The sequence below is a fragment of the Cucurbita pepo genome, chromosome LG04 (assembly GCF_002806865.2).
Source record: "Cucurbita pepo subsp. pepo cultivar mu-cu-16 chromosome LG04, ASM280686v2, whole genome shotgun sequence".
NCBI lineage: Eukaryota > Viridiplantae > Streptophyta > Magnoliopsida > Cucurbitales > Cucurbitaceae > Cucurbita > Cucurbita pepo.
Window position 1 is genome coordinate 12,335,826 of NC_036641.1, and position 15,455 is coordinate 12,351,280.

The 15,455-nt window shown below is 32.8% G+C and overlaps 2 protein-coding genes across 3 annotated transcripts; one reads left to right on the forward strand and one right to left on the reverse strand.

Annotated features, from left to right (window-relative positions):
- Window positions 1-111: 111 nt before the first annotated feature.
- LOC111793197 (copper methylamine oxidase-like) lies at window positions 112-6,171 on the reverse strand. Of its 2 annotated transcripts, none has more exons than XM_023674974.1 (12): window positions 5,593-6,171; window positions 4,476-4,585; window positions 4,072-4,377; window positions 3,656-3,768; window positions 3,226-3,556; window positions 2,901-3,116; window positions 2,548-2,784; window positions 1,873-2,058; window positions 1,380-1,520; window positions 780-1,048; window positions 568-649; window positions 112-468 (listed from the first exon to the last, which is right to left on the reverse strand). In XM_023674974.1, exons 1-12 carry the CDS (start codon window positions 5,834-5,836, stop codon window positions 334-336), a joined length of 2,370 nt encoding a protein of 789 aa, XP_023530742.1. In that variant the 5' UTR covers window positions 5,837-6,171; the 3' UTR covers window positions 112-333. The 2 variants fall into 2 exon arrangements, with proteins under 2 accessions (XP_023530742.1, XP_023530743.1); XM_023674975.1 differs by lacking the exon at window positions 5,593-6,171 and adding an exon at window positions 4,733-5,103.
- An 8,431-nt stretch (window positions 6,172-14,602) lies between these two features.
- LOC111793377 lies at window positions 14,603-15,043 on the forward strand. Its single transcript, XM_023675219.1, has one exon. It carries the CDS (start codon window positions 14,603-14,605, stop codon window positions 15,041-15,043), a length of 441 nt encoding a protein of 146 aa, XP_023530987.1.
- The last annotated feature ends 412 nt before the right edge of the window (window positions 15,044-15,455 follow it).

A 15,455-nucleotide genomic window follows, 5' to 3' on the forward strand; every position in this document is an offset into this window, starting at 1 on the left:
ATCAATCTTTGAAGGATAGACATTCCTTGTATGGGTTTATGGAGGCAGAGAAAACAAGAAGAGGGATATGTGGTTTGCCTGCCGCCATAGAAAAACAGGACACCTCACACAAACTTTCAACAAAACAACTAGACTTTGTAGGTAGATGCCATTACTGTCAACATCATAATATGCATATTGATAACGTTCAAGTGTTTAGAAAACTAGACACATATTGTTCTATTAACAAGGGGAAGGGGAAGGGGAAGGGGAAGGGGAAGCAACCCACTGGACTTAAGAACGGACAATAGAATATAAAATTTAAAAGGAAAGGAGCAGTGATGATCACACAGTTCAAAGCTTTGCCATAATGGGGGCCTGAATTGGTTTCGCCACTCCATTTTCTTTAGCGTCGGCGTCTTTTGAATCTAATTCGCAAGTACTGGGCGGGACATCAACAGCAGGAGAACAGTTGAAGAACCCGTGTGGCTGCATCATCCACAAACATTACAACAAAAAGGATCAGGAAAACTATACCATAAATTGACACTAATGCTTTGCACAAGATACAGAAATAGATAGAAATACCATGAGCAAAAAGCCAATGTGATCCACAGGCATAACAGGCCAGTCTTCCAACCGAGGAACGTGCGTGATCCCGAATACGTACCTGCACAAAAAGAACAGGTGAAAATTAACATGACATCAAGGAAGGAATGCAAAAACATGCACAGAAAATCTTAAATAAGCAGCTGAGCTAATATGTCAAACGAGGAAACAGAAGAAGAAAGGAAACTGACCAAAGGACTATATCAGTTTCTTCCAAGGGGCGATTCTGCTTGACCCATGTAGACAATCCTTCCCCAACGCGAGGATTCTGATTGGGGAACTCCCCTCCAGGAAACATCTCATCACGTGAATATTGAGTCACCCAAAGATTATGCTTCAAGAAAGAAGCTCTTCTAAGAAACTTGGCCTCTGAACCAGCTAATGGCAAACAATTTGAACCAGGCAATAGCTTGTACCCTGTTAACTGCCCAGTTCGATTAACAGTCCTAGTATTTCGCACCTGGAACAAAAGGACCAATATTTACTCAGTCACAACCGTATGATATGATAGACAGATTGAAATCACCTTCTAATAATTTAGTGTCAAACTAAAAGCAATAAAGAAAATCTTAAAACTAAATAAAATTATATATCCATGTCTTCTCTACATTTGGCATGCACAAGTCTCTAGCTTCATAGATGATTTCTTTAAACATTTTTTGAAGAACAAGCAAAGAAAATGAAAGAACAATATATAATAGAAAACATTGGTTTCCAAAAGTCCTAATGTTGTTCATAAAATTGAGTTCAATAGCCTAGAAGTATTGAGCCAGCAGAAGAATGTTCCTTACTATCCAGTGGCGAGCAGTCAAAGGACTACAATCACGCATAGCTTGCATTTCAGACTTCAGCAATGTCTCTTCAGCGTAGAAGGCATTGTTGTGGACATTGTTCTCCCCAGGTCCTTCAACTTTCAAATCCACCTCAACTACCTACGGGCATGTTAAGTGGGAGTCTTAATATAAGAAGAACGATGACCGATGTAGTGAAATCAACTATGTATAAGATTTTTTCACAACATTCATGGATGAAAGCCTTAATACATGATGTAGCTCATTATGAAATACAATTGGTCTTTTCTATTCTGATTCCTAAAATCTCTGTGATCTTTCTATATTCACCAAGTTAAAAAACTGAAAATTATCATTCCATCCTACATTATTTGATAGAAAACTAATACGACACTAGCTTGAATGATTGAATCCAAAAGCCATTAGATATCTTTTTACCATTAGCGCATTTGGTATATATACACTCGGCAACTTTCCAAGGTTAAAGACGCACCTGATTGAAAGCTTCACCAGGCTTGCAATCAACGGCCATGTCCATACGAGCAACAAAGAAGTGTTGGTGCACTGGGGCATACAAACCTGGTGCAATCATTGTGCCATACTTTCGATATTCACCAGGTTGTAAGGCTCCTAGACTGAGAATTCCAGTTAATTTGACTTCAGCTTCAATTTTCCCATCCTGTAATATCATTTACATATCAGCAAACCTCCACTAATGAAAAAAATTAAGAAAGAGCGTTGGTAGAGAAAATGTCAAGAGACTAAAAATAGAAACTTTGTACTGATATCTATTGCCTAGCATCTGAAATCACAAACAAAATTCCTGTACATATAATTCCCGTAGAAACAATTTTTATACATTCTTTAGCTATATGAAAAGTTGCCTGTCCCAAGCAGGTTAAATTTTTAAAGCACCGGTGAAAATTAGAATCATTACTAATCCAGGGTGTTCTTTTGTCCAAAACAAAGAGGCGTTCATTTTCCCAACTTGAGGAAATCAACATTGTGTGGGGTGTTTCCCGATTCTATATTTCATGGTCACGAGCAGTATATTTAAGGTCATCTGTTTAAACATAAAGCTAAAATCTTATTCGAAAATGCTATTGAAGAATTTTGCAAGACTTGGTCAGTACCAATTTTGAAAGAGAAAGAAATGCCATCAACTTACCTGATAGAAGTGCCAAAAGAATCCATACTCATAATTAGCCACAGTACAAATGAAGGACACAGTAAGCCGCCTAGATCTTCTAACTTCTGCCAATCCTGTCCTCCAGTCTTGATGCTTCCACAAAATTCCGTGATCCTCTTCATGCATACACACACAATTTTCAATTGTTTCGACGCCACCAGTGAAATTTGTGAAGTGAGCATCAAAGTACTTAATGTAACCCAGACAATCACATCCCTGTGACAATGATTTATCAACATTTAATTGGATTGGATCAAAAAGACACTGCTATAGCTTGATCACATGATATGACTGTGGAGCAAAAATAAATAAATAAATAAATAAATTCAAACCTTCTTCAGAGAATGCGCATTTTTGCCCAGTCCATCCTCTCCTGCATCAAAAGCATTCTTTCTATAATGTGGATCATTTGGATCTCCATATGGGACGACCATTTCCACAAAACTTAGTCGATGTGCTACAGGCCTTCGCCCTCTGCTGCCATCAACATAAGCTACAGAGTATATAACCAAACCCTCTCTAGGAGTGAAACCAATACGAAAATTCCACTGTCAAAAGGGAAAAGAAAAGACCCAAAAAAAAAAATCAAGTCAAATTATGAACCAAGCAAAATTTAAAATAAATTTTTTAAAGAAAAGAAACCCCCGTAACATCCACCTTTTGCCATTCTACATAGTAGCCATTGACACGAAAGCTTGGACCTTCAGGCTGAACTATCTGTAAAGGCTTCAGATCACTACGATCAACACCACCTCTTGTTTCACCTGAAGTATAGTTCCTCAATGGATCAGCAGGAGGTAGTGGAACAAGCTTTCGGTCTTCAAATTCTATAACCACCATATTTTGCATATCAACTAGGACATGTATGCCCTCAACTGGGCGAGCATATCCATTTTCCATTGGGCAGTCACTTTCAGTTCTACAAAAAATAAGAGGTTTAGCAAGTCTTCGACAAGGAGCATCGACTTCACTGTGATAACCAACACACCTGCAGCAAAGAGAGATTAATCATATTAGACACAAAGGTGTGGCACTTGATAAACCGTGACAAATACAAAAAATGAACTGGATTATTGATAATACTTGCCAAGGATCAACCATAACCAAATCCATATCTTCAATACCCCTCTTCTTCATAGCCTCTATGAATGGAGGATATTCTTTGACAATAGCCTCACATTCTGCATATTCAGCAGCATCCTAAAATAGGATGGAATGAGCAAATTAGTTTAATATCCAAGCACTCAATATCCTTGTAATTGAAAAACTATTCTGATATTATTTGTAAATGAAAAGTTGTTCTTCATTTTTCAATCCTAACAGGTTTTCACCCCAAACAAAGCCGCAATGCAACAAACAACTATTGATATTTCACATTCAATTTAAGTGACCGGCAAAAGTAAATGTAACGATGCTTTGGAGCTTTCAAAAAGCAAATACTCCTATGATAAAGACACTATTTGTGAAAATACGTGCAGTAAATAACAGGCGTTAAAAACATACCATGGGAGGTTGAACCTCGGGAACAACTGTAGAAGATATAACTTTTCCCCTGTGATGTCCACCTCGGGTTACTGCATGAACCTCGGACAGCTCAACAATCCATAGGCTTGTCTCATTTGACTTCTTATTGTAAACAGCAATCCTTGCCCTTCTTGGAGGAAGCTTTGTGGGAATAACGGGTCCTCCCTTAGTTTTAGGAAGTAAAGATGGTTGGAATGGAGGGAAAAAATATGCATCTGCCAAGGCAACAACATGTTTTTCTGGTTCCAGTAGCACCACTTCAATAAAACGCATGCTATCTCTGACCTGAAACAATGAAAATAGCTCATCACAAGCAATATACCACAGATTCCATTATCCAAATTCAATAGCCATAAAATGGATTGCATAGTAGCAGTAACAACCTCTGGCGTGGCTCCAGCTGCCCTGACGGTTGCCACTGCAACGGAGATTTCAGCAGCTGACAGAGGCTCAAGAGGATGTCTTGATTGTGCCCTCAACATAGGGGGAACAACTGTACAACCAATTAACAGAAATGCATGAGAAATCATCTACAAGAAACGCTCGTACCATCATTAAAAGGGTGGGGGAATATATTTTGTGAACAAAAGGAATCATGATCAAATCTATGGAAGATACTAACATCAATCATCTACTGTACCTTTAATTCAGACTAGCAACAGTGTATGAGATATGAGCATAGAAATTAGATCAAGAAAACGTAAGAAAAAAAATAGAGCACGTATAAGTGAAAAAAACTTCGTCCTATAAAATGGACGAAATAAGGAGCTGGGAACAATCAAGGGTTAAGGAACAAATCCAGTAAGCTGTACTGTAATTTATCAATGATAAGATGAACTAGAGGAGGATGCGGAAAAAAGTAGAAGCACCGAGGAAGTGGAGAAAATAAATAGTGGCTTCTAGAAAACATTATGGTGGATGGGCAGAAAAAGAACAGAAAGAAACAAGTGGCTACTAAAATGTCAGATTTCACCAATCCAACTTTATCTTCCCTTGCTCAACCCATTCTTATTTCCACATGGCACCTGCATAATTGACTTTCATAAAAGGTCGTGAATTTGAGGCCATAAATGAAAAGGCAAAAGAAGGGTCCCATAAGTGGTAAATTTCGACATTTTAGACAATGTATGATAGGGTAAGCAAGTGGTAACTACGGCCTCCAAAGTCACAGAAAAGGATAATGCGAAATCCCACACGCAGTCTCTCTCCCTTCCCCCAAATGATTCAATAATAGCATACAAAACAAACGATGCTTACACCGACGGAAATATAATAAACTCACAGTAAATGCATTTACGTTACGGAGCTCTAAACGACAAGGACATGACAATAAAATCTCAATTTCGGCCCCCAAGGAAAAAACAATAAAATAGATCAAAGTCACGGAACGTCATATCAAGCACAGCTTTATGTCGAGATTCCAGGTCATCAATCAGGGAGATAAGCGTGAGAAGAACAAAAAATCATGGAAATACAAGAGACAGGGAAGAAGAAACGTGCCTTTGGCGGAAGCATTTGTGGAAGATTCAGGAATCGCATCGACAGGACGAATTAACGACGGCATGGCAACATTCTTGGTACGGCGATCGTCGGCGCGATCGTTCGAGGGCACGTTCCAATCTTGGACGGCATTGGCGGAAGCAACAAGAGGCGCAGCCTCTCGAGGAACGGAAGTAGAACCGGCACCACTCGCATGGCAACAAGCATCAGTTGAAAACGTCGCTTTTTTCGAAGCTGAGGCCATTGCAAAGGATTCTTGAGCTTGCCAATTCCGCAACAGTAAGTCTCAACACAATCCACTGACATACAGCAAGATCACTGGCACCCTGCCTTCTCTGTTTCTCCTCCGCCGCCACACACAGACTCTCTTCGATGCCAACTCCTCTCAATACAGCACAATCAACAAAGCAAAAAGAATGAGAGAAAAATCAAACCAGAAGAAGTAGATTCCCGTCCCGAATCCAGGGTTTCTCCAAGAAACAGATCAGCAAACCGAAACGAGACGATCTCTCAGAGGAGAGGGAAGAAAAACCCGATTGAGAAAAAGGGGGAAAAGAGAAAATATGAACTGTTACTGAAGTAGAAGGGAGCGAAATGGGCATATTTATAGGCGTCCGTGACAGGTGGACACCACGTGCGCTCCCCTCTCGTTAGCAATTTTGATTAAAAAAATAAAAATAAAAATAAAAAAATAAAAATTTTAATTATTACCGATAATTATGATAATGCGCATTAAAAGTTTAAAATTGATAAAAGGAGCGATAGGGGCAAGTCTATTAGATAAGTGGCGCGCGAAATGGGAGAGGAAGTGATAGCTGATAGGGGCCTCAGCTTTTGCTAATAGACAAAAGAGTTCGTCATTAGGGGCATTGGGTCACCACAATTAATTTTTTTTTTCTTTTTCTTTTTTTACTATTTGCATTATAAGGACATCATTTTAGAATTATCACACTCTTGACCCTACATTTTCATGTAATTATTATGGCTTCAGGAATATTTCCTTTTAATTGTTGTTAACATATTTTTACGCTTTGTAGCCACTAATTATCTATTTTTCTTAGCTGTCAAATGGTTTTTAAAGTAAAATTAACATTTTCAGCATTTATAAGTATTAGTTTAATTTATTATTCCATAATAAATCTTTTAATTAGTTTTTAATAAGATTATTAATGAAAAATGGGTCCACACTCATATAGCTAGAATTTAATGTATTTTATTATCTATTTTTTTTAAATAAAGTTTAAGAAATAATGTGTAAACAAATACAATTTAAAAAAAAAAATGTCAAATAGTAATTGACATAATCTTAAAATATTTTAATATTTTAATTCGTATTACTTATGAAACAAGCGAATAGAATATTTAATAAGGTAAGTGCAAAGTTATTGTAAATAACTTTATGACATGTAGTAACGTCGTCCCTTTAATATATTTTATAATCTCTTTTTTAGCCATAGCTTCGATACAATAATATTATAACTAAAATAAATACCATGTAAAAATAATAGTCTACAACTCCAACGAATAATTATTATTATTTTTTTGTTTATAGAAATAGTAATTAAAATCTCATTAATCCGACAATTTTTAACTTTTTTTTTTCTTTTTCGACATCATTTTGGTCTTGGTATTTTAAAAAAAATTCAATTTTGGCCTACTTTTAAAATATTTATTTTAGTTTTGTATTTTTAAAACAGAAACTTTTGGTCCTAGTTTAAGAAATTCTTACACGCTAAATTAATAAAAATATCTCTAAACTTTGTAGTTTGTCTAAAAAAAATACTAACTTTCAAAAGTTTCAATCTTACCTTTAAGCATTAATATATATATATATCAAAATTATCCTTACCGTTAGTTTTAGACAGAAATTGATAGTACGTTGTTTTATAAATACCCTTGAACTTTACGTTTGTATAAAAAAGTTCAAAAAAATTATTACCCTCAATATATGAATAAAAAGATAATTTATCGACATCTCATAGATTATCTCCAAACTTTTTAATTTTACTTATAAAAGTCTGCGTTTGAAACATGGTATGAATGAGAATAGTATTTTCGAAGTTTATAAAAAAAATATATATTTTTTTTAATTTATAAAAAAATTGTATTTTTTAAGTTTATAGAAAAGTTTAGACGTGTTTGTGAAGTTTTAAAAAAAAAGTTTAAATTGTTTTTTCAAATTATAAAAAAGTTTAAAGATATTTTTAAAGTCGGTTAAAAAAAAGTTTAAAAAGATGTTTTTGAAGTTTTTAAAAAAAATTAAAAGACAATAATAATGAAACTTTTGAAAACTTATTTTTAAAAATATATATTTTTTAAACGTTTTTTTTTTTTAGAATTAATAGTATTTTTTATATAAAATATTAACCATTTTCAATGTGTATTAATTAAGTTAGTGGGTATTATTAAAACATTTAAATTAATTTTTAGATAAAAGATAAAGTTAAAGGCTATTTAGTACTATTTTTAATATAAGACGATGACAATACTTAAAATATCTGAGCGTTTTAATACTATTCTCACTCATAAATTTATTTGTTCCGTTAATTTTTATTTATAAATATTAAAAAAAAAACTTTAAAATTTTGAAAACTAAAAGGAAAATAATTTTTATATTTTAAATTAATATTAGTTAAATAAAAAATTAGGAGAAAAAAACATGAAATATTGGAGATTGTTTAGGGTCTTATCCTTTGCGTAGATGATACCGAGACGCAGCAAACTCAAATCCGAATCAGAAAGAGGAGAGAGAAAGAGTTGTTAATTATAATCCAGTGGGCAGCAGCAGCATCATCACCAATACACTCTATTATTATATATTTTTTAAATAAATTTAATAATACATTCTCATGCTCTATTATTGATACCTTTTTTGGAACTAAGTTCTTTGCTGACGTGTCATTTATAATATCTTGCTGGCATCCACTCCCATTTCCCACGCTGTTTTTTTTCCTTTTTTTATATCCAATCATTTAAATCTTCCAAGTTTATCTTTAATAATATCAACTATTTCCAATATTTTTTTCCCCTCTTTTCAAAATAATGATATATGTTACCAATAATAAGTCAGATCTGAAAATAATGGGTAGCGTTCGAAATTCACGAGACGTCTTAAATTTCACATCGAGACTTCGATAAAGAGCTCGAGACGAACCCATGAGTCAATAATAATTTGGTATTGGGAGTACAATTGAGTTCCAAACTCGATTGTGATGGCTCACTTATAATAGTTAAATTACGAAGCTGACTCATCTCCACTACCCACCTACCTCCATCCCCACAAAGCCCTACCAAGTGCAATTTAGTAATTTTGTTTTTTTTTTTTTTTAATTATTTGTTGACTCTTCTAGTGTTGAACACTTGAATTTCAACTATCTTTTTTTATTTATAACATAGATACTAACAATCAAATGTTTTTGTATGTTTCTACTTTTTTTTTTTTTTTTTTTTTTTTTTTTTTTTTTTTTTTTTTTTTTTTTTTTTTTTTTTNAAAAATTAAAGTTTTATATTGGTGATATTTAGTGGAACATTATTAAAAAAAAAAAAAAAAGAATTGGGATATATTGTATGGTTTTGGGGTTGGAGTAGAAATAAAACTTTATAATAAATATTTGAAATAAGGAAAGCAACATAAAAATGAGATATATTTTAAATATTGAGATGTTATTATATATACACACAAAGCCTAAACCCAAAGTGGCGGTGATTAGAATTATTTGTAATATTTGGATTTAATGTTGATATTTTGTAGCCACCAAACCCACTTAATAAAAATATATATTTTGTAAATTATAAGGAACAATCCCGACGGAGAGGAACTCCCTTGACAGTGGAAAGATACATGCCTTTCACATCATACTGAACTGGACACCTAAATATATCAAATGCGCCAACTTGCTATATATATATATATATATTTAATAAATGTTGTTTTAAGCGAGAGATTAAAAAAAAAAAAAAAAGATATATAGTTTTGATTTATAATGGTAGATGCTCGAAATTGTATTTTTAAAATATGAAATATACATATATTTTTATATTATTTATTTTTTAATATATATATAAATATAAATAAAAAGAAACGGGAAAGACTTTTTAATTCAATCATTCAAATTAAGAGGTAAGGACGGAGACAAAGACGAAAAAGGGAAGGGTTTTCCATCCTACCTCAGCTATAGACTTCTCTAGAAGCACGAGACGTGAGCAAATTAAGAGATTTGAACCTAGAAAAAAAAAATCTAATTGTTATATTGTTGACGACATTTAGTCAAAATTTGTTATTGAAAATAATGTCGATTGAACCTGTGGTGAGAAAATATGTTTTATTTAATAAAAATTATTCAATGAATAGGTTATTTAGCTGACCAGACATAAATTCATATATATATATATATGAATTATTGGGTTGAGTGGGTTCACGATAAATAACACATATAATAATAATAATAATAATAATATTATTATTATTATTATTTAAACCTATATATATAGTAATATATAAAGAAAAATAAATAAAAGTTTCGGATATTTAAATATAAGTCTACGTGCAAATATAAAAGTATATGTACGTGTGAGGACAAAATAAAGTTTTCAAATCAATAATAATGACAATTAGGGCTATAATATTATACCAATTTAGTCTAATAAAAATACTTTTTAACTTAAAAAAAAATACTTTTAAACTTTAAAAAATTTCAATAATGGCTGAGAAATTAAAAAAAATATATATAAATATATTGTTATAAATTATGTATTTTTTTGGTCTTAATTTTTTTTAAAACAGGGGATTCTAATGCTCCCATTTGAGTTTGACAATATAATTATTATTTTTAAAAAATTATAAAAAAACCCTAAGTTGTGTCTTTGTTACGACCACATATTTATTAGATCAACCGCTCCTCAAATTATTATTACAATTAAACCCTTGTACTCTTCAAAATGCACAGATAACCCTGGAATTATAAGTTTTATTTCCTTGTAAATGGATATGGGTATGGGTATTAAATATCAATGCAAAATAATTAATGTCTGTTAAATACTTTTTATGAGAACTCTAATTAACTAATTAATTAAATGTAAGAAAATAAATTAACATAATCATAAATAAAAAGTGAATTAACTAGTTAATATAAACATAAGTAATCATTATTAAACATTAACTTGAAAATTAAATAATTTAATTACTTAATTAAAACGCAATTAAGCATGCATTAATCAAAATATTAATAATAAAAATTTGTATTAAATAGTCTAAATATTGATATTAATTAGGAGTTAAAAATAATAATTTTTATTTTATTTTATGGGTTCCAATTTAAAAATATTAAATTTGAATTTAGAATTTGAAACTGTACTGCCGGTAATGAACCACAAAGAATTAGCCCATGTTCATGGAGATGAAAAGTAATGAAATTGTTGGGTCGATGCCGATGATGATGGGCTCTGAGGCCCATTACGCATGGGATGAGAACTGTAAGGTTCGACGAATTCAATCACATCTAAAATTCGAGCCCAACCAACTCGTGTCCACCTCCTACCTGGTACATCGCTCGGTGTCTGACTCTAATACTATTTGTAACAGTTTGAGTCAATATCTACTAGGCTTTCTCTTTCGAGTTTCATTTCAAAAATTTTAAAATGACGCCCCTAAGAAGAGGTTTCTATACTGTTGGATGAAAATCCCACGTCGACTAATTTAAGGAATGATCATGAGTTTATAATCAACCAACACTATCTCTATGGTCCTCTTTGTTCACTCATCTCCATTGTTTCTCTCGATGGTTCTAGTCTCGTAGGCTACCAGAAAAGGGATTCCTTGGAGGGCAGTATTGGAATTGTGCTGATTTGACCATTTCGCGTGGGCCCAACAGCAACCGTCCTAGACTTTCAACCCCAAACTCAGTCCAAATCCCGACGAAGGTTCAGACGAATTTGCCCCCAGTCCACCCACCCTTTTCTTTTTCCTCTAAATTTAATTCCGCTTTATTATTATTATTTATTTACTAAAATACTCATAAATAATGACTGATGACGAATTTTATAAAATTATAAAATTATATATGCATAATTTTATTATATTTAAAATAATAACTTTGTTGTATATATACATATATTAAAATCGAAAAGGATAAAGTAGTAAAATACAAACACTCCTATGGATGTGATGGATGCATGCATTGCATACCAGCACATGCAATTCCCTTACGTAGTTAAAATTTAATTAAATATAATATTTATTTATGGTAGCCACGTGTACCAACTCTATTCTTCCCCTCCACGTGTCATAGACCAGCCCACGTGGAATCAGCTTTCGACGCGAGGGTGGTATAGGCATTTATTATTTTTTGAAAATAAAATATATAAATAAGTTATACAAAATTTAAATCAACTCATAAAATACGTTATTAAAGAAGATAAAATATTTTATCTTCTTATTTTGATGGACATAAAAAATAAAAAAGATGGTGGAAAATAAAATATAAACATTATTAACCATAAAAAAGATTATGGGACTAATAATGCTTTTCTAAAGTTGGAGGCCCTTTGAATCATAATCTTGAAAATATATACAATATATTTGTAATTTAATCATAGAATTATTTATTTGACCAACGACATTTATAATAACACCAACGAACATCGTTGGCTGATTTTGCTCCATCCATGCGTGTGGCATTAGATTCTTTATTATACTCCAACTATTCACGCATGTTTCAATACTTTATTTAATTTATTCAATACTTTAATATATAATTTAAATCATAGAAATATATTTGTGTCCGGTGTTCAAATTGGGTTGAATTAATTTTTTTAAAATTTTGGTCGAGAACCAACCAATCTAATCTATTTGGATGGATTGAATCAGTAATCCAAAATTTCGAGTGGGTCCAAAATATTTATTGAATGGAATCTGTGTATACGAATTTTGTATTTTCAAAATCGAGGGGAATAAAAAGTTTTATTCTAACTTAAACAAACCCGAGAACATCACGTGTACATCATTTGCAAAACAGTCAACAAATGTGTGTATATAATTATTTGTCTTAAATTAGTATACTATAATACATTACAATATATAAAGCTTTAACAACTATCCATTACACAAATTTAGAATTAAATACTTTCATTAGACCAAACCTCCTAATTAATGCAGATATGATATGATATAATTTTGTAGATAGGTTTTTTTTTTATTCGGGCAAAGAAACTCTTTCCTGTCAATTTGGACAACTTCTCAAAACGTTCAAATCTTTATCAAATAATTTATAAATAAAGTTTTTATCTCAATTCATATTTAGCTGATGTTTGTAATTTTATATATTTTGTTTCTCCAACATTTTACTGAATTTTTTCGTCTAAGAGTGTACACAGGTTGGGTTAAAAGAAATCTTAGTTGGGTCACTGAAAGTAACCCGTTCACAACCCAGCCATATATTTTTTGGTTGATTGATTTGAGTTGTAGGGTATAAATATCAGTAATATTGGTTAGAAACGTCAAATATTATTAATATTCATAACAATCTTAAAAATAGGGTAAAGATAGAGTAGGGTTGAGTTGTAACTTTACTTTTGAGTTGGTCGAGAGTCCACGTCAACTCGCAACTAAACTGAATTTTCGATTTTCCATAAATTCAAACACGACACAAACTTGGAGAACAAAAAAAGAAGCAAAAAGTAAAAGGTAATCCAACCTAAAATTTATGGTCTAAATTGGGTAGTTCGGGATAGTCGGTTCTCGAGCCAGTTAACGTCCCTATCCTCCTCATAGGAAAAAGCCCGTACATGTTAGTTAAGACTAATGTAAATAATATTTATTATTTATTTGAAATATATGGATTAATTTAACCAAGAAGGAAAAAACAAAAGAGTGTTTGACAACGCAGCACCATTACATGAGTGCCACGTGGATGGAATTACGTGAAATATCGATTAGTCCTTCACTTTATTTCTTTTCCTCTTTAATTTAATATATTAACTAAAAAAAGCAGCTTTAATTATATTACTTTGTCCTATTAAACAAACTTAGTTACGTTAATTTTGATTATTCTCTTCTCTCACCACTTTCCATATATCTTACAGATTTCGAATCAATTCCTTCACAAAATCCCAATTTTGACAGTTGAATGTTTATAATCTATAAATAATATTCCATTAATTGAATTTAAAATTTAAAATCAAATAATCTAGACTTCCTCGAATCATATTATTTATTTTTATTTTTAATAAAAAGTTGAATTATAATTTATGATTTAAAGATTGGATTATTTATCTGCAACAAAAAAGGAAAAAAAATCAATATTTTCGTGATTTTGTATAAAGAACAGTTTGAAGTAGGCCCCGGTGGCATGTTGCATGTTTGGGGTTTGAATTTTGCCCTTTAAATTAAATCGTAAAATTACATAATTCTTTTTATACCGTGCTTACGTTTCATGGTGAGCTCGGGGGCAAATGTGACATTTCACTTAAATAATATAATTAGCAACTAATTCTGATTTAATTTTGAAAAAGGAATCTGATTGATAAAAATATATGTACTTTTGATTTTTTAAAAACAGAATTAAAATTAGTATGAAAATAGGAAAGAGTAAAAAGGGGGGGAAATTAAAAAGGAAAAAAGACGTTGCATAATAAGAAGAGAACCTTCACCCAAATTTCAAGCCTGAAAACGAGGGCTTACTTACCCCAGTGGACCAATGTATGATCGACACGTGGACTTCGAATTTTGAAATGAATATTCGTATTTTGGACTGGGCTTTGCGGGTCCCACTAGAGTCCACCTCCTCTGGCCCTTTAAATACTCGGCAAAATCACTGCCTTAGGTTTGCAAAGAGAAGTCCTGTTCCCCCACATTCTTCTTCGTCTTCATCCCGCTCTCCTTTTCTTCTTCTCCTGACCTCTCCTCGGTTACGTTTCCCTTTCCACCAACAGAGCTTGATTAATTCANAATTTGTTTCTCTTCTCTAGGTGTTTATGTATTTCGTTTTTTTCTTAATTCCGTTTTGCAGAGTTAATGGTGAAGCTTGTAGAATTCTGTGGTTCTTCCGTTACGTTGAAGTGCCAATTGCCAGGCGGAGACTTGGAAACGTTGATTACCGTTAGATCCGACGAGGATTTGGCCAATATCGTCGAGGAATACGATCGTGCTTCTTCGTCGTTGTTGCATCCTCTTAAAATCAGAGCCATTCTTGCGCCTCCAAAATCTCTGAAAAAAGTTTCTCCTCCGTCGAGCGTGTACTTCAATCTTCCTAATTCTCCCTGCTACAGCGCGGATTCGCTTCCGAGCTCGCCACAATACGCAATCAACGATCGGATCTCTTCTCCTTCGTACAGATACATCCGTCGGATCCCCTCGCCTCCAACTAAATACTTCGTCGGACAGCGTAATTGCCATGGAAGAAATTGTTGCCATGGGAGCCCTAGGTCTCTGTACTCATGCGCTCACTGGCACTGATACAAAATCCCTAAACTCGAGGCGAAGACTCCATATAAAGCACAAACCCTAGGTAGATGATGACAAAAGAGAAAACAGAAGCGAAAACAGAACAAAATAGTTTTTAGTTTTGATTTGTGATTGGTTGATTATTGGAACATAGTTTTAAAAAGCTTTCGAATTCATTAATTGTTTGCTTGAAAAGAAAATTGATTAATCCATCAGATAGTTTTTCGAAAGGAGTTCGTATTCTCAAATCTCAATCTCCGTCGCGGTTCCGGTTACCCGGCGGGCGTTGAAAATTAATTGAAAAAATTTGTTAAAAGAAAGAAAGGCAGGAGGGTAAAGTGGGGTCATGAATTTAATTTGGAGAGAAATAAGAAGAGTCAGTTGCGCTGTGGTTGGCCATATATTAGTTGGCATCACAAGGACG

Bases quoted from the DNA above. Each gene is read 5' to 3' on its own strand.
- LOC111793197 (XM_023674974.1), bottom strand. From the start codon at position 5,836: ATGGCCTCAGCTTCGAAAAAAGCGACGTTTTCAACTGATGCTTGTTGC. The intron at 2,785-2,900 runs GTTTGAATTTAT...TCATTGTCACAG, and splicing joins ATGCGCATTCTCTGAAGAAG to GGATGTGATTGTCTGGGTTA. The intron at 1,049-1,379 runs GTAAGGAACATT...CTTTTGTTCCAG, and splicing joins TGACTGCTCGCCACTGGATA to GTGCGAAATACTAGGACTGT.
- LOC111793377 (XM_023675219.1), top strand. From the start codon at position 14,603: ATGGTGAAGCTTGTAGAATTCTGTGGTTCTTCCGTTACGTTGAAGTGC.